This window comes from Haplochromis burtoni, unplaced genomic scaffold (genome assembly GCF_018398535.1).
Source record: "Haplochromis burtoni strain Fernald_Lab_line unplaced genomic scaffold, NCSU_Asbu1 Contig_141, whole genome shotgun sequence".
Lineage (NCBI taxonomy): Eukaryota > Metazoa > Chordata > Actinopteri > Cichliformes > Cichlidae > Haplochromis > Haplochromis burtoni.
This window is the reverse complement of record NW_024582502.1, coordinates 1,232,038-1,257,083: the sequence shown is the minus strand read 5'-3', so window position 1 is coordinate 1,257,083 and position 25,046 is coordinate 1,232,038. Positions and strand designations below refer to the sequence as shown.

Sequence of the window (25,046 nt, the reverse complement as noted above, 5' to 3'; positions counted from 1 at the left end):
GTATGCATGATGGCTAATACAGTACACTATAGCTGTGTACAGTGTGATATCCACCTCTTACAGATGACTGATCCAAAGCGTCCTGTCCCCCCCTAAAGACTGTTAGAACCCTGCCTCACACATACACACTTCCTTTTGCAATCACAGGGATAGCCGACCGCCCACTTCATCTGCTCCTCCGCCCATGTGCGCTGTCTTGCCTCTATAGGCCAGCTGGGAGTGCAGCAGGCGGGGCGGGGTGCTTTCAGGGTGGGTGGGAACGAGGCCATGCTTCACTTCCTAGGAAAACCAAGCGCTGTTGACTTCCCGTTGACTTCAACGCTCGCCTGTCGGCCTACTGTTGTAAATAGCGGAACTTTCTCCAGTCGTGTTTCGTGAAAAACACAAATGACAACATCTTAAACTGAGGCGACGCGACAAGGAAGAAACACGTACCTGGAAATGTCACCGCAGTCAGGATTGCGCGTGCAACGATCGGCCTGAGAATGTTGCACTTTGAAAAACAACACTTGTGTAGTTTTGTTTGACAGCTGCTCCCTGGCAGGTGTTGTGACTTTGTGTCATGACCGCAGTGTAATCGTATCATTACTCTGTAGCGTGGCTGCGTGTGCCCGTGTTATTATATTGAGTGTAAACACCTGGATTGTCCACACATCAGTCATCCACACTCTGCTGCTGACTCTCGCTCTTTTAACCCAGTTTCTTTGTGTCGGTTTCTCACTCACAATATTTCCTCACTCCTCTGCAAATAATCCCCTTGTTAGCTTGACCTCAGATAGGCCTCTCACACTATCTACTTTCCAGCCGTGTGTGTGCTCTCCGTCTTTCTGACAGTCTTGCTGTTGAGTTGTGTTTTCACTCGGAGGTACGGACAGATGACTGACACGTTAGACTGTGCTCTCCACCACCATCATTATCAAAACAGGTGTCCATTCCTCCAGTGCCCAGATGCCAATCCATGCCGAGAAGCACTGGAGCTGTGCTGTGAGGCTTGTGGTGGAACAACGTCTTGCTGAGATGCTTTACAGTGGTTTCCCTATAATTGACAGGCATCTGTGTGCTGTTTACAGTTTCACCTTTGAGTATCAGTAGAGCCGAACACCTCGTGCTATCCATACAGCACGATTTGCTTCTGCTTAATTGTTCTGTAAAATACTGAACATTACATCATCATTTTCTGTTGCCCTTCTGTGCTTCCTATTGGCATATTTCATCTCTCCCAGAACACCGTCATACCACCAAATATAAATGACTACAGATAAAATAACAATCTTGCTTTGACCCTGGCAGAAATATCCTTTAACACTGCTCAGCATGCACATTTCCTATTATTAAACTTCAAAGCCATTTTCAGGAAGCGTTGTTGTATACTCACTCAGCTCAGCAGACTCCCACACTGTGATCAATGTCATTGCCAGTTGCTGACCTTTGAAACAAGTTTACTCAGGCAGTGAGCAGGTACAAATAGATTAAGAAAGTCTAAAGTGCTTTGAGTGGCAAATGTGTAATTTATCTAGTCTGTGACGACCATCTACTTTAACCAGATGAAAGGGTTATTATATACTTGGAAGAAATATGGAGACAAAAAATCTAAATCACTCCTCCCTCGCCTCCCATTGATTTAGTTTCTTTTTGTGGCAGTGTTTAGGGGTTTACATAATTTAATTCAAGCTTCATCAAAAAGAAAAGTTTTAAGCCTAATCTTAAAAGTAGAGAGGGTGTCTCTCTCCTTCAAATTCAGGTTCAAAGCTGAAGCTCTGCCTCCCATTCTACTTTTAAATATTGTAGGACCCACAAGTAAGCCAGTGATCTGAGAGCAAAGTGCTCTACTGGAGTAATATGGTAATATGAGGTCAATAAGATAAGATGGGGCCTGATTATTCAAGACCTTGTATATGAGGAGCAGGATTGTAAATTCAGTTCTGGATTTAACAGGGAGCCAATGAAGAGAAGCCAACATGGGAGAAATATGCTCTCTCTTTCTAGTCCCCATCTTTACTCTCGCTGTAGCATTTTGATTCAACTGAAGGCTTTTCAGGGAGTATTTAAGATAGCCTGATAATAATGAATTACAACATTCCAGCCTAGAAGTGATAAATAAAGAATTTTCAATAATTCTTATCATTTATAGCTTTACTCTGAGACAGGATGTTTCTAGTCAGTGGCGGTCCTAGCCTGTTTTATGAATGAAATGCGCTCTATTTGGAAGCAGCCGATTCCCCTCCCCTTTCGACAGGTTGCGTGTGAGACTTTAAATCATCAAACTGTAAATTATAAATTTAAATTGTTATTGATCTCTTTACCCCTGGTCCTAAAGTGTACATTTATTTTCTTACTCTTCTTATATTTATTGTTTGTTAACTTGTCTACTTGTCGGGGCAGCATGAGTACGAGCAATTTATTTATTTTTTGCCGATGCCCATGATGCCGCCCCGGGCAACCGCCCGTGTCGCCTGTATCAAAAACTGCTACTGTTTCTAGTTTTAGAGATATTGTGCAAATGTGATAATTTTCTGCAGTAATAATTCTCTGCAAATACAAATAATCAAACTGCAGCTTCACCTCCAGCGAGTCTCACAGCTTGAAGATTAACTTCAATAATATCTTTTTAGACTGCCCACGATAGTCCTTGTTCTACGCTTCAGTCAAGGGGAGTTTGGAGTTCTCCATCTGCTCCAGGATATGGGAAGAATACTGCTTCAGCTCAGTATTCAGCTCTAGATCCAGAGCAACAAAGGGACTAGCATAGCTAGCTGCAACCAAGGTGCTGAAATTAGAGTATGTGACACCGTGGAATGAACTCTTCTCTGGGTAAGTAGGTGAATAAAATCCTTCACAACAGCAATCTGACCAGCAATCCAACCAGTAGGGGAGACACAAGAGAGTCTAAGTTAAGAGCTAAGAAAGCAGGGAGCATTGATTGACCATAGATGTCATCTTCCTCACATATTGATAATAACAAGTAAGTAGCTAAAATAAACCAATAAATATACTTCTGACAGCTGCTAACACCACTGGACAGTTCACCCAAATGCAGTTTGGGAAACACTGTACATGCTATACACAAGCAGGAAATTAGCTTTAAATAGTAGTACTAGTAACATATAAAACATTAACTAGTATACTTTGCCTGTTTTATGATCACTGTATAGTTTCCAGGCAACCAACGGAGAAACCAGCGAGCCATGGTAGTCACGCAAGAAAATTAAACCCCCATTAAACATCTCATCTGTGCACTACAGCTTCGAGCTACTGAACAAACAAGGTAGGAAATGTTCGTTTGTGAAGTTTAGAGAGCATGTAGGCAGGTTTCATTAGATACACTTTAGATAAATGCAAGCTGTATATAACTAAAATATCATACTACTCATTTATCATTCTGAAAATGATGAAACACATTGAGTTACCGTAATAAAATTTGATTTCTATTCAAATTGGAGTTTAAAAACCTTTTTAACTGTAGTGGATTATTTTATATTTTATCCTATTTCTGCTGAAAGATCCCCATCTTTTTTCTTTTTTTTTTTGGTCTTGTTACTTTCCAATAGTGCAAGGGTAAAAGCTGGATCCACACTGCTTCTACAGCCTACCTTCTTTACACTCCAGGGCCACTCTGGACTCCAGGTTGTCCATTTGAAGCTGTAGACGTTTCAGGGTACGGTCAGCGTCCCTCGACTTCCTCTTATAGGCTATCAGCACGGCAATGATGACCAGCAGCAGCAAGCCGCCACCCCCTCCGATGCCGATGATGGCGGGAAGCGTTAGCAGGCTGTCAGAGTAGATGTGAAGCGTCCCGGGAGAGTACTCAAACCCACCCGCACGGATCTGAACACACACAAGTGATAAGTGGTCAGAGAAAGAAACAGAAATCATCACCATGCCCCCAACTCCCTCCCACACATTGATGCTTGTTCACAAGAGAACTGCTCGGTAAAACCTGTGTTCTTCTGGCGGCCACCAAATAGCTGCACTGTTGGAGGCGAGTGTTTAGCGCATTGCTCAAAGGTAGAGCCAAGGCAGTTGTTAAGAGCTGAGAAATTCCTACTTACTTGCTTTCCCCTACACAGTCTGGGGATTTGCACGTAGCACCTCAGCGCAGAGAGCGAGAAAGAGAGAAAACAACCGGCGGTCATTTCTGCAGCAGCAGATGGCTTGAGAATAGACGAGGTGGTCTGAAGAGATCAAAAGTTGCTGGTCTGATGAAAGAGAAGCTGCTTGACCCAATTTCTTCAACAACGATCATTAAAGTTTGATCCGTTCTGTACTCGGACTAAACAGTCAGATCTCTGACAGGCTTTTACTGTGGAGGCTTACATCACCATCGCTGCTCTGAACATTTCATGTAGGAAAGGTTTTCGATTCTTGCCTTTAGGGGAGAAGATTCAGAGGGCTTTGATAATGAAGATCTCACAAGTTAGCTCGCTCCTTTGCTTTAATGCGGCGTTATCCGCAGACTCGATGTTTGGGTTAGATATTTTGTTGTTTATGTCCTCGTTTATCACCATCAACTTTAATAAGCTGATAGGGGTTAGAGCACATATACACCGAGACTTTTAAAGCAGCGCGGTAGAGGTCGATGCAGACAGTGTCAAAGTCACACACATCCACTCATAAAACAACCGTATCACACTTCCAGGGCCCACACACTTATATACTGCATACGTACGCGCACACACAGTATAAGTAATCAAACAAAGTAATCACCAGCATTTAAATCCCTCCCCAAGGAACCATGGTAATTATGGGAAGTCAAACATTTCTTTTTCTTTTATGACTAACTACATTTACATAAGCACAGTGTGTCTCATTGGGAAAAAAAATACATATACACACACAGGACTGGAATCCATCAAATCAAGCAATCCACCAGGGGGGTTGATAACTGATTCAAATGAGGTGCGATTATGCACTTTGAAGTTCTTGTAAGTGCACTTTCATGTTAACATTATCAAAGTGTGATTAAAAAAAATAAAATAGAGAAGCTGTTGTATCAATAGCAGCATAGTCAATACCCACAAATTAAATGTGCAGTAGTAAAGACAATTAGACTGGCTTTGTGTAAGATTATGCGGCCCAATTAGTTGTGTGGACACGATCAGTTTGCAAAGGAGACTGAGCTAAATTAACTTAAGCAGGAGTCGGGATTAGTTACCTGGGAGAGAGAGGAGTTTAAACATATTTAAAAATGCTGAATTAATTTTTTTGATAATAACAATGTGCTCCACAGTGTGACAGGAGTTAGTCAAAGTAATGAACACACAGACAATTAATAGTGCATATGTGCATTTATTCCCCTTTTGGTTCAATGGAGCATTTATTGTCTTGTTTCCAATTCTCTTTAACATTTTGATTCCTGCAGCTCTCGTAACTGCTTTCCTGCACGATGGGGATTCATTTTTCTGTGGCCAAGTTCTAATGTACCTGCCCAGCACCAAACAGCAGACAGCTAAATTGGCAACCAGCTGGTGGACACAGCAAACTCGCACTATGGAGAGTGTGAATGTAATTTTTATTGCGCAATAGCAATGTTTTCACATGTCGCTACTAGCCATTAGCGGTCAATTACCATGGCTGTGAGATTAAAATAAATAAATAAATAAACTTTAGCATTTAATAGTTGGAAATTATCACCTGTAAAGACAGGTATGACTATACAGCACCTAAGGCTAACAATAAGGCCCTATTTTCTTAGCAGCTGTATGCAAGTCGATTAGGTAGCAATGGGGCGATTTTGCTTTTTGTGTATTTTAAGTCAGCAGTTTAAAGTTGTGTTCCACATAATCAAAAGTGATAAAGCTAGAGCTTAAAACACTGCATTTATGGGTCAGTAGCACTAGAGTAAACAAACCTCCTTGTGGCTAGTCAGTGAACATCTGCAAGTAGTCGCAGCGACCAAGTGTTGATCCCGAAACTGAGCATGCAACACTCTCAACTGCAATCTGACCGCAATCACTCTTAGACCAATTGGTGAAGGTATGCAAATATTTGTCGTCTCAATAAACACAGATTGCCAACATGTGAGGTTCTGGCTGGACTCTGAACATAAGCAGTTAATGAGAATTTCTCTTTAATGTCTATTTCTGTGTATGTAGACAGCAAAAGGTGTGCAATTTTCATCGATTTATCACAGTTAATTGCTATATTATTAACTTGAGCCCAGCCAAGGGGGAGTAATCATACTTACTAAAACTGAGCAAAACTAATAGTTTACTTGGGTACTTGGACAAAATGAAGTCAACATAATGTTATGGGTAAAAGCTGTAATTCTACAGTTATTTGAAATTGGAAGTTGGAATTTTTGTGTTGCCGCTCAATATTTTCAACTGGAACGCCCCCTCACATTAGGATTTGAACTCTCAATGTTGGACTCAACCCCGACTTCACAGATGGGATTTTTAACTACCCCGGAGTTAGACTGTCAGAGCAGCAGTTGTAACCGTAACTTCACAACACGGTAGTGCAAGTAAACTGTAGCAAAACTGTAAAAGCTGTAATCCATACAGCCAATGCTGTGTGTTTGTGATTAGCTATAGGAGTAGGTTCTGCCTTGCTCTTGAGCAAAAACAAAGCCTGTTTTCCTTTCTTTTCTAATTTCACAACTCTGCATGGAGTTTGCATGTTCTCCCTGTGTTTACGTGGGTTCTGTCCAGCTACTCTGGTTTCCTTTCACAGTCCAAAGACATGCAGTTAGTGGGGATAGGTTAGTTGGTGTCTGTTTCTATGTGTTAGCCCTGCATCCGATTGCCAGCTTCCCAAGTATGACAAGTCCAAACGTCAGCTGTGAAGAAGGCCTCTAACCACAATAACAAATTCCCATAACTCTTTGAAACTGTTATTTTATGCAGCGACTTAACATAAAACTGAATCCTCCAGGACACTTAATTTAAATATTAATGACTCTTCACATGTTTATTTTGGGAAAACGGCATTGAATGCCAGTATTCTGTGTGTGTGTCACCACTTCAAGGACTTTTTAGAATCTATGACAGCTAATCTGAAATATGTGCTCATATATTTTACATCATGCTTTGAATCCAAAACGCATGAAAAATACATAAGAAACGGCTGCTCTGTTACCCTTCCAATCGTCAGCTGGTGTTATCTAATCTGAGGTCATTTGTATGTATAAAAGAATGAACCAGGAGGGAGCGTATCCTCAGACGACACAAATGTGGCATCAGTTTAAGCAATATTAAGGTGGTGACACATTTGCGAGGCATTTGTCTATTTTTATTCTCCTGTCAGACTGAAGGACTGGGGGAGGAACTTAGAAAGCTGAAGGCCAAAACAACAAACAAGTTTCTTCGAAAACTCAAGGGAGGCACACAGCTGCCAACACACAGCTGAGCATCTGAGGGGACACACAAAGACACACTGACGAACGCGGACGACTTTCCTTACAGTATGCCCACTCGCGCACACGACAACACACAACAAGCCCGGTAAGTCTGGACACCCACTGGGTTCCTCTGTATGTAGGTCATTCTACATGGGGAACATTATTGTGCCACAGCTGTGTCCTTCTCTGCAGCATTCCGCTGCGCGGCACGCACAAGAACAACAAGGGGGAAAAAGGGTTGATGCGCACATAAACACACCAAAAACAAGCCACTCACTGTAGTCACTCACACACACACACACACGTGCGTGCGTGCATGGGAGAAGAGATAGGAACGGACAGCTCTATTTTTTCTTCGGCTATTGTCAGACGAAGGACTAACTCCACCACCCCCGCCAACACGTCGCATTGCTCCGAGATTCAACATGACATTTCGTTCAAAAAAGAGAAAAGGAGGGATAAAAAAAGAAAAAGAAAAATCCAAGCGAGATCCACCTTGGAGCTGGCTGGTTCCATTGAGAGCTATCATATTGAATTACATGGATGTGCTGTCAGTGGCTTTCTAGGTATATTGGTTGTAGCTAGCAGGGAGTAAATGTCATAAAGATATAGTGAAATGACTGTGAAAGGACATTGGTGATAAGTTTAAAAAAGGGGTGGAAGGAGGGGAGGGCTTCTGAGTGGGTGCGCTGTCGGGATATTCAGACAAACATCCAAATATATTCGCAGTGAGTGCTGCGTCGCCTGGTTGACGTTTGACCTTCTTCCACACAGATGCTCCGGGAGCTGCGCTGTGATTCTGAAAGTCTGCTCCAGTCAGAGTGAATCAGGACTTTCAGTCTGGAGTCTGCTGACAGCTCAATGCTTTGGACAAGTAAAGCCGATGACTGCCGCAGGACGCGCTTGGAGGCGCGTTCTCAGAGTTTTCCCGACACTTGCTTTTCTGCTGTATCATTATTTCTGCAAATACGAAACACTCGAAATGAACGTGACATCAGCAGCACTCACACCACGACTGCTGGTGGAGAAGAAAAAAACAGTTGCGGCTTGAGACGTGACCGTGACTTTTAAAAACATGCTGCTTTTGCTTGGATTTCCTGTTGCACCAAAATTTGCACATCAGAAAGGTTTATACACAAACGAGGTTCCTGGATTAGAGCTTAGAGACAAGCTTAATGTCTTCATATCAGCAGCATCCTGGATAAACAATTCTATTCTTAATACTACTTTTTATGTTTTCGGCATGGCTCTGAGACTGAGCCTTGTCATGGATATAAACTGTAGCAAACTTGCATAACTTACCTAATATTTCACTTCTAGTTTAGTTTTTTTGTTGCATCCTCTAGTCACACAAAAAAACTCTCCTAATACCAGATGCTCAGACAACAGGAGTCCTCTCGGCTGCTCAGCAGAGCAGGATGACAAACTGACAGTTACCTGACCAAGACAGCGAGCAACTCACAAAATACCTATATAGACATACAGAGGTCCATCAGCAGTCATCAGTCGTGTGTTTTAATGGAGCGCTGTGCTATCTAATGTGAGTTTATCATCCTAAAAAGCTAATTGGGCATTCAAAAACCATTTTTTTCAATTATGGTGGCACAGCTGAAAACTGCTCTGCTGATTAAAGAAGCAATGCATTTGGACAACTTAACGTGTCTGGGGCATCAGACTTTATTAAAATAAATAAATAAATTTCAGAGAAATGAAGGCAAGTCCATGCAGGAAGTTGCCAAACTACTTTGTACAACAATGTGTGCTAGCTTCTTGAAAGAGCAGTAAAAACTGGCTCTAACCGAAACAGCTGAAGAAGTGTCAGTATGAACAGTGAAGAGGTGACTAAAGGACGATTGTTATTTCCATCTGCAGTCGTGTATATTTCATAGCATGACTTCTTGGATACTCATTCGGTAACTGATTGCAAGCCGTTGCAACTGATGGGCAGCCACTTTTGGATGACAGGTGATTGCACAGATTGCCTGGTTTAGGGTAACCTCTCTTCAAACATTTCCAGTCTGACTCTGAGTGCCTGCAATCACCAGAAAGGTTGCCAACGTGTTGGCAACTCATCTGTGATGCATCTCTTTGCAATAGGGGACTGACTTAAAAGCTTTGTAGTTGGCAACAGATTTGCAACTGATTGCAACTTGACCGTAATAAATTGCAAAGTGATTGCAAACTGACTTCATCTTACTGCTGTTTTATCATTGTCTTGACGCACCAAAGCTGATTTGAAAATTGCAATTGACTGTGCATTGTCGCAGACCTGATCCTTGTCTTTGAAACAGTCGCTTCAAAGTAGGGCTGCACGATTAGTCGACTAGTCACGATTACGTCGACTATCAAAATCGTCGACGACTGATTTAATAGTCGACGCGTCGTTTGAAGCTTTGTAAGATCACAAAAGACGCAGGAATAAGTAGTAGGATTTAAGAGTGTAATAACGGACTGAAACAGAAGATGGCAGCACTGCATGTACAAGGATGCCAGCTGCCGTTAAACCCGAAGAAGAAGAAGCTGTGTCCCAGAATTCATAGCGCAGCCCTGCTCAGTTTCCAACAATGGCGGCAGCTAGTTAGTTTTAATATTACTCTTATTATTCTTTCTGGGTCACAAAATAAACGTTTAACATATTTTCAGGCGAGAATGTAGCTGTGTAAACCTCAAATATCTGCTCAGTTTATCAAGACACCACATATTTTCAAAAGCGCTCCGACGTTTTCGGAGACGTCTGTTACCCACTAGCTCGATAGCTAGCCGGGGGCTAGGTCACTAGAGCCGTGAGAACACCGGACTCCCGGCAAATCGTTTTCAAACCCACCGCCGTCTTTCGCTACTCAGGTTAAACATGATATATAAGTCACTTAGATAAATTAAAAATGTTATTGTTTGGCTTTTTTTTAGTATTTTATTTGTTCCTGAGTAAATCGGTTTGGCTGAGATTAAAGTTATAGTTTTTACACAGCTGAATAAACGTCAAGCAGACAGCTGATTATCAGAAGTGTGAGATGCTCGAGAATATACTCCGGTGTCCTGTTATATTTTAGATAGCAAGGAGTTTATTAAACTTCACCGAAACAATCTGCAAATTTCATTAAAATTTAATAAACTATCATCTTGTCTTTATTTTTAGTTAGCACATACCTTAAACACTTAAAGCTGTAAGCTAATGATAGTTATATAAGAGCAGATGCATGCTGGTGCAATAAGCTGTACGTTTTACGTCCAATGGATGCATGATCTGATTAGTCGACTAATCGCAAAAATAATCGGTGACTAGTCGACTATCAAAATAATCGTTTGTGGCAGCCCTACTTCGAAGCCAACGATACTGCAGTTTCATTGCACACAGTCGCAGTAATTTTGATCGTGCTGCAATCTCCAGCGACTGTTTTTTCCTAGTGTGACTTTAGCATTAGTAATTTCCTTTACATAAAAAGTGTGAAGCTTTCACAGCTCCTGAGCAAGGCCTGCAAACTCAAGTGAGAAAGATGACTGAAGCTGACACCGTGCTGATGAGTGTTGCTTAAAGGCAGTTTTAACAGTACCTGTCAATCAGCAAACTATGAAATTAACTTCAAGTCTTTTTCAGTGCAGTGATGACTATTCAGTTAGCCAACAGGTAGACAATAATCCTGGCAATCTGATTAGCATGTTTGGATCTGGGACAATTGTTATTATCATGTTTGGATAAAAAAAAAAACATAAAGACTTTTTTTGTTGGCTTTGGGAAATCACAGAGTTTTTTCAAGTGTTAATGGAGTTTTTTGAGACTAAACAACTGATAGACTGAGAACCTTCATTGTAAAAGGCTAAAGGCCAAAGTGTCTGCTGTTGAAAAAACAGACCTGTGACAGAGTCGGTGCTCTCTGTTCACCTAAGTGTGGATCCACGAAGATATGAGGAGTATGGCGCAGGAAAGATGAGTGTTGCTTTGATTAGAGATGAGTGTAGGCGGAGGACTGGCTGGCTATGGATTTACTGCGGGTTAGGTACATTATATTCCGTGTACTATTAAATGTCTATGCCATCACAGTAAAGTGAAGCTAATAAAAAAAAATACATGAAAAATGGAAAAAAGGGCACAGAGGGACTCTCAAATCTAAAACCAGCAGCGCCTGCAGCGGAGAAGTGCTGATGCTTGCACAGCTGTTGATGTGGATACGCTTCGGCGGAGAGAAAGAAACACGGCTTTGCGTCTGCAGACACGTCTAAAGGTTCAACGTGGTTGTGTTGAGTGCATTATGTGAACAAGTGAACGACTTCCCTGTGAGCAGCACTACTTAATGGATCTGACTCAAGAGTAAAAGCACTGCAGTGGCTGAAAGCGTGCCGGTCGACGCTTTAGATTATCACTGTTCTGGTTCTTGGGGGGTTAAAAAACAAAAAGAGTAAACTTCCACCACCTTTTTTTTGTTTCCATCAACAGTGTAGCTGATATGAAGGCCAATAAAGATCAACATGTTAATTAAGCGTAACATATTTAACAGCAGCCTTGTTGTGCAAGCTCACTGAAGCACATCCTGGATCTGTCAGAGGAAACTGTTTAGAAAAGACACGAGGGGCTATTCACACAACTCAACAACAAGGTTAGAGTGACATTACAGGCTGAGATTGTCAGACCAGAATATTTCCATATTCATCAACAGGAATTACTGGGTCAGCGTGGACACACCAGGAACAGCTTGTTATATTTTCTGGCCTTTTTTAAAAAAAATAAATTGCTTCTTGTCAAAGAATCCTGCAACACCAAAAGCTGGCCCAGTAATTATATTAGGAAAGAAGTCTACCATGAAGGTCCCAGCCCATATTATTGAGCAACTTCCCTTTTTATATACCACCCCCCTTCGATGGCGCTGATAATGCAGGACAGAAAAGTCAAGCAATTTAGTAAACCAAAGTCGCGTCAGGTCATCGTGCCTGGCGGGGACAGAGATGAAGAGGCAGGAGCTGTGATCTGACCGTGACTTTGTGCTGTCCAGTGAGGTTGGGCCATTCGCAGAGCAGCTGGCTCTCAGACAGGGTGAGGATGCAGGGAGTCTCTCCAATCAGCACCGTATAGTTCAGGCGACTGTTGCCCGGAGCCGCTGGGATCAGGTTACGGCCCTAAAAAACACACACAGGGAGAAAAGTAATGAGGACAGGCACTCGGCTCATCGTCAGGACGCTTTACTTGCAGGCCCGACAATATGATTTCTTTCTTTCATTGAACTCCAACGTGAGAAAAATGTAACCATGAGCTTTTCTTTTTACATTACTTTTATTTATCCACCCTTTCTTGACGGCTCACAATGAACTTGTTCAGAACATTTTTCTGCTAATGATATGATTTTCACATCTTTGATGAAAATCACTTCCAGTTTCTGCATAACTGACAAGAAAGTCAGTGACAATAAATTTGCTAATTTAATATCCCTTAAAGGATAAAACTGGTGGTTCTCCATACTCTTCACCTAACAAATGCCATTGACAACATGACGCTTATACAAGGTCAAATATTTACAATGTCATAAAAAACATTCATCTTCAACGACAGCTAGGTCCTGCGATTTCTTGACGTTATTACTTGAAATCAAGCAAACGTGTGAAGCTGTTTCTTTTGTCTTTATCGCTGTGAAGGAACATTTTACCAAGGGACATATAAAGGGTTAGGTTGTTGATATTTCGGCTTTTATTTCTATTTGATTTTCTGTCAAATAGGCGCCTCTAATTTCACAATACAAATCAACTGTGGACTGAGGGAGTTTCATGGAATTTGAATCATTAAATCATCAAATAGTTGTTTTTGTCATCAGACAATGTGAAGCCTTTTGAAGCTTCATCATCAGTGACAAGTAAACCCCAACGCTGTGCTAATATGGGACTTTTGAGTATTTAAAATTGCTGTTCCAATTATTGAAAGGGGTAAAAAAATCTAATAAACATAAGTTACTATGAAAAACTCACAACCCCAAAGTTTTTCTTTGGACATTGGCTGTTTTCAATCAATCAATCATTTTTATCTGACCATTTTCATTTTTAAGACACTTAACACTGACCTACCTATGAATTATTCATAAAAAAGTCACTATTAGTCAAAGGAAGAAACAGTGTTCTGTCTACACATAACAGACAACTTAGCAAAAAATTTTACACACACATTTTTTGCAAAGCACAAAGACTGTGAAATATACCAAAGATAACAGTCGGACAGACATTAAATTGTATTTCTTGTACTGACAAATTCCCAAAGAGCTATTAGCCAAAAACGTGGCATATCTCGACATGTCATTCAGTGTGTCCTTAAAGAATTAGAAGAAAGGTGTCAAGTGGAAGACAAAAGAATAAGTGGCAGAATTAAAAAGCTGTCTGCAACGGATGAACAGCATCTGAAAGTCATGTCCTTAAGACCTGACACAAAACCATTAACTGGACTATCAACATGGGACCATCAGCTGAAGGGCAAGCATCAAACCCTTCACCTGATCTGTTTACAGTTTTCCGAAGCCTCGTTAGACATAGTGTCAATGGAAGAATGGCTGTTCTTAAGGAAGGAAAACAGAGAGAAAAGGCTGAGGTATGGAAAGGTATCAAATTACACAAGAACTGGGCTGAAAATCAGTGGTGACAGGTCTTATGTAGTAGTTGGGTCAAATCATTGTGAATGTGTATGGAAGACATCGGGACAGAGGTACAACAGTGAGGGTCTACAGCCATCTGTAAAACATGGTGGAGGCCATCTGGAAAGTGTCTGATTGGCAATGGCTTCATTTTTTAGGATTGAAATCATTCCCCCCACACACTGCCATGCCGTACAAGCATCCTTGGATAGAAAAAAAAAACACTATGAGTCATGGATTGGCCTCCCCAGAGCCCGGAATTCACCATTAGTGAAGAAGTGTGGAATCATCTTGTCAGAGAACAATAAAAACAGGAAGTCAACATCCAAAGAAGTGCTTTGGATGTCCTTCAAGAAGCCTGGAGATCTATCCTGAAGACTAGAAAGCTTGCCAAACAGAGTTCAGTGTTGAAAAATAAAGGTGCTCATACCAAATGTTGACTTTTCAATTTCCTTAAAATTGTAAAAGTCTGTTTTTGCCTTATATACTGCCTTAAATCACTGCACCTTTTCCTATTTTAAAGCGAAATGCAAAGAAATAAAGGGATGGCTTAGTGACTTTGCACATTACTGCATAAAACCAGTCATTTTTCTCCCAAATCCTTTGATTATCAAAAAAAAAAACAAAAAAAAAACAGGGTCAGGGTTACAGTGGCTTTTCATCATTAGTAATATCTTAGGCCTCACAGATTACTGCAGCAGTTTCCAAGCATCAGTTGGTGCTTGTAACAGATACTCCAGATACAGCGCTTTTTTTTGGATAGTTCTAATTCTGTTTTTCTTGGACTTGGACATTACTTTCAAGCCAAACACTCAGGAAATAAGTGAGATATAAGTTTAGCAAACCCTACTGTATGTATACTAGAGGAAATAATATTACTGGGGAGGCATACAAACCCACACAGATTGTTTTTTTTCTTATGTCCTGTACTCAACACAAAGTCTGCACCCTCAAGGTGTGTAAATTCTAACATTTGTCAATTTCCGTTCCAGTCTTTCATTTCAATATCTAGTGCGATTTGATATACACTCTGCCTGTGATGGAAGGAGGAGGCAGTTAGTGGTGTGAAAAGAAGGAACCGTTAACAGCAAGAAAACATGAAAGAAAAAAAAAACAAATACAGGGGGAGAGACGAATACAAAGAAAACAAGGCTGATAGGAAATGTGGTGAGAAAAGGCACAAGCGGAGAAAGAGATTTCGAGAGAGGTAGGAAAAGATGAAAGGGGCGCGCTCGAAAATGAGAAAGAAAGGGAACGAACGTGAAAACAGAGCGAGCGAGTCAGACAGACACAGGACAGGAGTGAGAGAGGAGATAGCTGTGGCGTCTCCCGCTGGCTTAGCAGTGGGTCACAGAGACAGACTCCGTTTTCCAATCCCATCGTCTCTGCAGGCCGCCACCCAGCCCCGCTCTGCAACCCTGTAAACATGCATCCCATTCCATCTTGCAAACACACACACACACACACGTGCGCTCACAGCTTCCTGGCCACATACAGGCTGAGTTCATGCCAAACAAGCACTGGAGTTGCAGCCACACACAGAGCTGTTGCCACACATAAACACAACAGGCAAGAAGCATCATGCAGGGACACGCTCTCAAAAATCACACAAGCACACACATCGAAGCACTCACAAACCACCAAGACCAGATGAATGTTTATTTTTTTATTTCTCTTTCTCCTCCTTCTTCTTTCTCTCTCCGTCTCACTAACATTACCTCAGTAAAAACACACCCGACACTACAGATGAGAAATTAATTGCGTGACAGGCGCAGTGCACGCATCTGAGGAACGCTACCCCCACATCCCATCTCGCCAAATTGCATTTTTGTCCATCTCATCAGTGCTTCCAGTGGGTAGGCAGTTTCACCAACAAGCCAAGCAGGAGATTTGGCAATTACTGAGAGGCTCACTGATAATAAATTATCATTTAAGAAATAAATTACGGCGGGTACGCCGCTTTCAATCTCTTTATGGAAATAAACAGCGTAGCGCACTCTCTGTGATAACATAAGAGATAGTCAAGGCACATTCAAGCCAAAGCTACAGCACATCGGCGTGACACTGATCTTTAAAGAAATGTATTCTGCTTTGTGTCTTTACAGTATGTGCGCTCTCCATAGAGCTTACTTATGCTTTAAAGCCCATATTTAAAAGGACGGAGTGCACCTTTTGTCTCAACCCGGCTCAGTTTTTTCTCCACCGATTATTTTAATATCATAAATATATTCTCTCCGAAACAGCCGCGTTAATTCCTTTTCAGCTACTCTCGGGCTAAACATTTCAGGTGAGCTGGGTGAGATAATGCAATGAGGCATACGCACAACTCAGAAAGTCCCAATTAATTTCCCATACTTATATCCAATCACAGTTAATGAAAAAAATAAATAAATAACTGAAAACCAATGTAATCCAAACCTCTAGGCCTGTGCATTTCCATACTGGCCTTTCAGCTCCAAAGAATTAATTACACAAATTGAAAGAACTGCTATTTAACAGACCTCGAGGCTGTGGGCAAGGACGGTAGTCAGTGAAGCTGCTCTTACTTACTGAAGGACGGTTTCTGGCCTTGGTGTGTGTGGACATTTGCTTTCACCTGTCAATTATGAATTTGTGAAGGGTTTTTTTTAAATTATTTTTACCAAAAGACCTTAACACACTTGAAAGTTTTTTCTTTTTTCTGTAAGAAGAAAAACAGCTTGTGAGAGTGTGTTTATGTGTGTCCCTCAAAGCTGGTTTAGCCATTATAAACAGAAGAGTTCCATATGTTTGAAACTTTTGTGGTTAATATGAAAGTAAAAACCCTTGGTAAAAAATGAAATGAATGGTTTAAATTAAAAAACAAAAATATAGTTCTTTGGTTTATTTTTGTGTTCTACAGAGTTCTTCCTTTACAGAAAGTAACTGTCACTCATAACACCCTCCGTCAACGCCAGTTGTCAAATCAGAGCAAAGCAATCGAGCTAGCCATGGCAGGCCTGTCAAGCTTTGAAATTCCTGCACACAAGCCTCTGGGAGATATGCTGACCTTTAACAAGCCTAGAGAGTGCCGTCCTTTGTTGACTTTCATAAACCAAAAGTATAAACACAGAAGTTTAAGATATGGGTAAAGCAAAGGCCCTTTTTAATCTGGTCTAATGTAAAGCACAACCTTTAGCATACACAACCTAGTTAGCTATTTAGCTTTAGCTCGTTAGCTTACTACTTACAAAGATACCTAAAAGTTTCTGTCAGGGTTTAGTACAAATTTTAGTTTTTCTCCTTGGCTCAGAGTGATTGTTGACATGAACTTTGCTAAACACATGGATTAATCATTGCTCTAAAAGCCTGTTCTCTTTACATGCTAACGTGCGATAACGTGCCAATTGAAATGCTGTCATTTTAATGAAGTTAATTATTTTGAGGCTCTTGCACTCTGTCACCTTGTAAGGAGATTTGCATGGATTTAGATCTAAATGGTGATATTTATCAAAGCTAATCAATTATCATATTTAAGTAAGTTGTGTGATAGCTTAGAACAGTGATGCCCAAAGTGTGGTGGGCCACAAAGGTACATAAGGTGGACAGAAATAACAGGATTTGAGTTTGAAATTTCTGTTATACAGAAATAAGTAGGCCTATGTATAGTTACATAGTGATATAAATGTATCTATTTATATAAAAAGAAAACTAAAAGTGGTAACAGGAGGTAGCTGGTTTATATTACTATTTTTAAATGTATTGTTCTTGCACTGAAGTTTGTTTCCCAGTGGCAGGTCCCATATGGAAAAGAAATAGTAAAAACTTACATGATTTACTCATGAAAGTGGCCACTTTCTCATTACTTTCATATATTTTTTTTAGTAAGTATCCAAAACATACAAGTTTCATTATATAATTTTTCAAGGGATCTTATATGTGTTTCCACTCTTGTATGCTTTTCATACAAGTTTCATACAAGACAGATAAAAACTTTATACGATTTATATATATCTTTTCCATATGGGGTGGGTCACACATTGGCCTTAACACTTTGTATATGACTGGGTAGCTTTAGCAATTTATAACTGACAGCCCGTGTTGTTTATGATTTTTTAATACAAATTTCAAGGAAGCATATCACTTTGTCTTTTATTTTGATTGGAGTAAATATTTAAGATTGGCTGGGATTTCATGAATTTTAAGTGGGCCGCTTGACCTCGGGAATGGCTGGTTTAGAACAACAACAATCTAACAATTTTCAGTATCTTACTTACAAACCAGAGTAACATACAAAGTAACGTACAGTAACATGTCATATAAGGCAACACTGATGTTTCTTTCATCAGATTCTACATGGAACAACAAATACTATCTTTGCAATGTAGCTTTTCCTTTCATCTTTTAGTACAATATATATGACTCCATAATCAACTGAAAAATGAAAACTGATTTTAAAAAAAACCTAATAACCATGGGTTCGTGTTTATTTAATCAGTAGTCATTACTTAGAAATGAGAAGGAATATTGTCTATGAAGGTGTGAAAGAAAAATAAAACCTAATAATGACTGATCTCTGATATCTGAGTGGTAAATTAAGAATGTCTTACAAGTGTAGGAGCAGTTATAAAAAAGGCATGGCCTAACAAAAATGTAATTAAATTCTTTTTTTAATCAGACATGACCTGACCGATCGATACAAGCTTGGGGAAACCTTTTAGTCCCTATCAGCCAATACTAGATAAAAACTGTTGATTCCACAATGGGGGGGAAAAAACTAAATAAATGTTCTCTTTTTACTTCCCACTGCACTGCATGAAAGTCTTTCATATAAAGAGTCAAGTGAAAGAAAAACACCTCTTTATACACCTCCAACCAAAGAAAGTAGTAAATGCGGCAACTTTTAATTCTGTGTAGGTGTCAAAAGCCTTATTCCCATTCCACTTAAAGGTAAGTAAAAGGTGTCCAAAGGTAACATTAATGTGTACTTGAATCTCTTTTATCTTCACAGCTGCATTATGTGTATGTGTATGTGTCCCTGACAAGTTAAAAAGTATATACGAAGCCTGCTAGTACTGTGCCAATGCTAGACAGTGTTAGACAAAAACCTCAGATCAAGCAGACCGAGGAAATAAGCTGAATGGCACAGCCAGCTGGAGAAGTGTTCCTTTCTGACCTTGAGAATAAGTGGCGATGTGGGTTTGAGCTCCAGTATCCCAGAGGGACTCAACGGTTCAAACACCGGGTCGGGGTAGTAGCTGAATGTCTCGTTGACCACCACCAGAGCGTTCACGTTGTCCATGTAGAACCCAATCTCATCGGGACCGGTGCCAGTCTCGGAAAAACCAAGCTCCGAGTCCGCCACTGACGGAGCGAGGCACACCATGACTGAATTGTTATACACTGTGCAGTTCTGAAAGTGAGACATGAAAGAGAAATGTTTTTAGTCCTGCTGTGCAGCTACCATACACAGTCGAATCTAGATTGGGACAAATCCCAAACACTTAAATTGCTAAACACTTAAACACTAATGTTGTTCTAGTTTTATTTACAAGGTGGTTACATGCTGAGTAAAAAAAAGGCAGAATTGCCTCTTTTAGAAATAACCCGCAGGCTATAATTTTCTTTTTAAATGGATCTGTTGGGCATAATAACCCATCCTTTTTAAAGTCAATGCCCTGTGAAACTACAATGCTGTTAGGCCTATTGGAAATGTAAATTGGTTGCAAATTTATGATCAACTGTTAATAACGGGCAATGTGCTCCGTGCCTTTGCTTGTACCTGAGAGTGTATTTACACCATTGCTTTGGAGAATACATGAATACATGATGTCATGGCCGTGTTTGCATTAATTTATAAGACTGCTTGGCTACTATGGTCTTAGATGCAACACGTTTTATTATTAAATGTAACAGCAAAGTTTAAATGATGCCTTTTTTCCTTGTAATGGATTGCCTATCATACGTATGTCTGCAGTCTTGCAAATAGCAACCCAATCCTGGACTGGAAGTAAGAAAAATGTAACTGTGATTTGTTGTTCAAAAGTCCTTTAAGTGCAAAGTAGCGCTTCGATAAAGAGCTGTTTGAGATGCATCCTGTAGGCTGTTTCTCCTCCATAAATGGCGGCTTTATCCGCAGATTGAAGTGCATTAGTGTTGTTTGTGGTTTAGTCCTTAACCCTGACAACTACAAAGACTCAGCTCATATTGACAATCACCAAAGTCCTTTGCCAACATTGTTAATAGAAGGGACAAAATTCCTCAGCTCTTCAAATAAAGCATGCGTAGCCTCTGATGCTGTCTCTTTTTTTTCTGTAAAACTCTGCACAGTGAGGTGACATTTGAAAAGCTTTATGGCCCGGGGTAGCGTTAGATGTCTGAAGCTGGAGCTGCCGAACGAGGAGTCGTGAGCAACACTCAGAGACAAACTGTCTGCCACCTTCAGCGGCACATAGAAGCAGCTTTTTGGAAATGTGCTGTTGTACACAGAGAGGTCTGTTTCAGAGTATTTGTCAGTTAATGTATGTATCTAGGTGTATATCTGAATAATGTATACTGTAAACACTCTGCAGCTGCTGTGTCAGTCACATCAGTACTCACATGAAAGGACTCTGCCTGTCCATACTTGGCCCTGATCTTTGGCTCTCGGATGGTTGCGAGGTTGGTCCCGCTCACTGTCAGCAGAGTTCCACCACTGTAAAAAAGAAGCGAGCAGATATATATTATCTGCCTCAATCACATGAAGATTACTGCAGTGAGCAGTCATGTTCATATGATTCATTGAAATGAAGTGATATATGCTGGATAGATGGATGATAGTCACCCAGAGGTTTAGACAACAGATAGAATGCTGAATGGACAGGTTCTTACATGCCGTTTTTCTATTCTATCCGAGCACTCAAAGCACTTTATACAACTTGCCTCATTCAAAAACGCACTTTTTTTAATGCAAGTGCTTACTATCACATTCACAGAGTAACCAGGGTTAGTATCTTGCCTAAGGATATTTGGCATGTAGACTGGAGCAGCTAGAAATCAAACCGCCAACCTTCTTCTCAGCAGATGACCTGCTCTACCTCTTGAGCTACAGACTCTCCTGGTTGAATAGTGAGAAACTTAAAGTGACTTTTGCTCTCTTAAAGCACAACCACAATCCATAACCTTAACTATTTTCTACTACAAATATGTTGTTTTGAATAGCTGCTCATTTGTTTATATTTTGCTATATAAAGAAAAATCTTGTCATTTTTTAAAGTGGTCTTGATAGTATACCTGATCAGTTTACCCATTTAACTCTGTTGTATGAATTATTCAAGAATAAAAAAGGCACCTAACTCAAGGGATTAACTAACTTTGTGTCTAAACATAAAAATGAGCAATTTAATTTTTAAATTATATCTTTAGCTGATGCTCTATCTACTGTTTGCTGTTGTAGCTCAGGAACAACAGCAAGGGTCCACAGCTGTGTTTAAAACACAGTGGATGCTCTGTCAGGTTTGGGGCTGCCTTTCAGTCAATGGTGTTGGACATCTTGTCAAAATTAATTAAGTTATAAAAGCAGAAAACATCAGATTTTGATCCACCAAGCAATAAAATTGGAAAAGTGTCTGACTGGCAACAGCTTTGGTTTCAGCACCACAATGATCCCAAACATATGCACCTAAACAGAAAAACACTATCACTCATGAATTGACCTCCACCTAATGTTGAACCCTGGACTTTATTTTTATTAAAGAAGTGTAGGATCATCTTTACAGAAGATGGAACAAAAGGCAGCTGACATCCAAAGAAATGTCCTTTGAGAAGCGTGACGAACCACTTAAAGAAAAGATAAGGAAGCTTGCCTAAGAGAGTTCACACTGTGTTGAAGAATTGGGCCCAAACCATTACTTGGTCAATGTTTGTGACTTTACTAGTTTAATGACGGTACACATTACAGTGAACACTTTACAGAGACACAGTGCAGCAAGACTGTATTTTGCTAATTGGAAGTTTAAATTATTCAACAAATGTTTTTCATGATGTTCAAAGAAAGTGTAACCCAGGCAACACACTGCTTAATCCAAAAATATATTTATTTTCGCTTATTACTATGATGTTAGTCTAATTCCTTCAAGGCAGATTTGATTAACATGAAAAATTATTTAAGGAGCAGAATTAATACCGACATTTGCAGGAACATTTTTTTCCTCCCTTCTTAAAACGGTGCAGTTCGGCACCACTTTCCAGCTTTTTTGTTAAACACTTCGAAAGCTTTCATGAAATGTTGGAACAGTTTGACTACTTTCTATTAATTAAAGGAAGTTTGCTCCAAGCTTAGGGTAGAGTACCATGGGCACCAGGGAGGATTTTGAAAATCATCTTTATAGGGGAATTTACAACACAAAATTAAAAAAGGAGAAACAGAATGTAAGATCCACTATAGCAGGGGTGGGGAACTAAAGGCCTCGAGGGCCGGTGTCCTGCAGGTTTTAGATGTGTCCTTGATCCAACACAGCTCATTTAAATGGCTAAATGACCTCCTCAACATGTCTTGAAGTTCTCCAAAGGCCTGGCAATGCCAAAACTAATCATTTGATTCAGGTGTGTTGACCCAGGGTGATATCTAAATCCTGCAGGACACCGGCCCTTGAGGCCTGGAGTTCCCCAGCCCTGTACTATGAATACAAATCTATCTACAGTCACGGTGTTTGCCTTGAGCAGGTGTACTGGACCGAATACAGTAAATCGCCATGGCAGAATTTAGCTGAACTGCCAGGCGTAATTTTTGATACTGTCGGTGCAGGTCAGACCATCTTTGTTTGTTTATTTAAGTTATTTTAAAAATTCTTTATTTTTTGCCATGTCTGACGATGCTTGTTGGTGTCAAGCAATGTCTATCTGGTGGCCAATATTCAACTACATCTCTTTTTGCTGTTATCCAAAGTGATTGGTGGTCTTCTCGTGATGACCCTCAATGCGAAAGTCATGAAGTTCATGGAAAATATAAAACCTTTAGGGCTCTTGCCACCTGTAAAGGGAATGGAGTTAGCCTTACATTTTCACAGCTACGCTTAAATTGGATTTAGAAGGTTTTTTCAAACCTTTCTTACCTTCTCAACGCTCACCTTGTTTTGCAGTTGCAGTTTGTGCACCTGTGTGCTGTCTTCCTCTAGAAGATCAGCGCTTTCACCGCTGCTGGGCTATCTGTGCCACTGAGAGATATTGTTTCTAAGACCCACTATCATGTGTCTTTCTACAAGATTCTCACAGTCTAGAGGGGTTTGTATTGTAGTTCCTATCACTGCTGTCTGAAATAAAAGGCTGGAATAAAACCACGTATTTTGAAGAAATCACAAACATCGTATACTTCCCTAACCACACTTGGATGCTAAGGTATTTTTGCAAACCCAAAAACACAGATATCCACAGGATATTTCTATACCATGGTGAATTCTCTAGTTCAACTAGCCAGTGATAAAAGTAAAAACTTCTCAGGGTCTTTTTGTGTGGCTGGCTTGATGCAGAATCTAATACACCTAATTCTCTCACTCAGAGATTCCCAAGCCTGACTGCTGCCTCTGCTATCTACACCTAAAAAGACAAGTGTTTTTCAGATTTACTCTCTGTTGCTTGGGAATATTTGGTGGTATCAACTCTGTCGGGGGAAACTGCTGAGGAAGGGATTTGCTTCATTGCCCCTACACTCTTTCCCCCCTGTTCTTCGATCTTGGAAAGATTTAACCCAAAGAACAACTTGAAACAAAGATATTTTGGTGTGTCTTGATCAGTCATCTTTGCAGACTTATAAGCCCTGGGGTTTTAACAGCAGATGGCCAATAAAACTGTAAGGCTTTCCCTGTTCCTTCTCCCGTTACCCTTGCTATCTTACTGCAAATCTTCCATGATTCAAGGTAACGGTTGGTTTTCACAAATCCAAAGATTTTGTGAGTACTCAAGCTGATGAATTTCTCACAATAAATATCCTTTTGACTTTTTATTATTTGTCAAGAAGAGAAGGAATATATTCACTAATTTTAGCTTTTGACGGCAACTTTAAACTCTATGTGCATGCTAAGCTGACAATCTTTCCCGTCTCTGAACCAGACAACATGCAACATGTGCCATGTCCTGTGTACCCATTAAGGCAGGATCTTGTCTATCTAGATTCTTAGCCATCTAAATCATGGTAGTTTTGAGAGCCTGAAGAGAATGTAACAGGACTTCTTTAGTTTTTTGTTTGCTTTAAGACATTTCCCACTAGATGGAACGTGACTCCTAGAACTTTCTTCTATGCCTACTACAAGGTAATAGGTTTTTATTACCCTGAAGTCTCCACCAGTTGTTTTAGAACTGAAGAAGTCTCTTGAATGAGAGGTGAAGCTCTGAAGGCAGGCTCTTCCTATGTTAGTATGAACAGCAGTTCAGTGAGGGGAAGTTAAGGGCTTCCTGCAGGATTAGACAATTGATCATGGCAGCACATCCACAGGATATAATAAATACCATATAGGCAGACACAAATTCTGTCATAGTATTACAGAATTCACTGAGGCATTGGACAAACCTTAGTCCCTCGCCTCGAGTACTCCTTTGTGACGCTCCACCGTGCGCCAGAGCACATTTCATCTGGTGGGTTACCAGATATTAACATTGATTTCTGCAATACCAAGGTGTCTTTTTCATAGTCAGCATTAATCTGACACTTATCCAGAATGACTTGGCGTACAAGCACCAACAGCAGAATGAACAACACGGTGAAAAGAAGCAGAGACAGAACCTGTTAATATCTTAGGAAGAGATTGGCTAACTGGCTGGCTAACAAGAGACATTCATCTCTCACTCTAATCCAGCGAGACTTACAATAGCGGAAAACGGTAATGATAGGGTGAGACAGGGAGTAAATGATAAAGGTAGACGTACCATCTCTTGCATTGTAGGTATATAAAAGGCTTCGAGCCTGGCTATTCTTCTCAGCTTCTCAGAGTCTTTTTTTCTTTTTTGGCAGGTTGCCCATTACTCGCTTAGGATACCTGATCTCATCCATTCTTTGGATAACACTATCATGTTTAATACGCGATTATAGGTGTTATAGGAAGCATAAAGCCTTTGACTTGTATTTTGACAGCTGACAAAGGTACCAATATCTTTCTGATTGCTCACACTTTTAC

The 25,046-nt window shown here is 40.4% G+C and overlaps 1 protein-coding gene across 3 annotated transcripts in view; it reads right to left on the bottom strand.

Moving 5' to 3' along the window:
- Positions 1-25,046, bottom strand: part of LOC102303056 (plexin-A1) — a 315,477-nt gene that overhangs the window by 38,984 nt on the left and 251,447 nt on the right. For all 3 annotated transcript variants that reach the window (XM_042224566.1, XM_042224568.1, XM_042224567.1), the window contains exons 17-20: positions 20,500-20,593; positions 19,076-19,312; positions 12,305-12,448; positions 3,591-3,825 (exon numbers count right to left, since the gene is read on the bottom strand). In XM_042224566.1, coding sequence (XP_042080500.1) covers positions 3,591-3,825; positions 12,305-12,448; positions 19,076-19,312; positions 20,500-20,593 — 710 coding nt within the window. The remainder of the gene's footprint in view (positions 1-3,590; positions 3,826-12,304; positions 12,449-19,075; positions 19,313-20,499; positions 20,594-25,046) is intronic.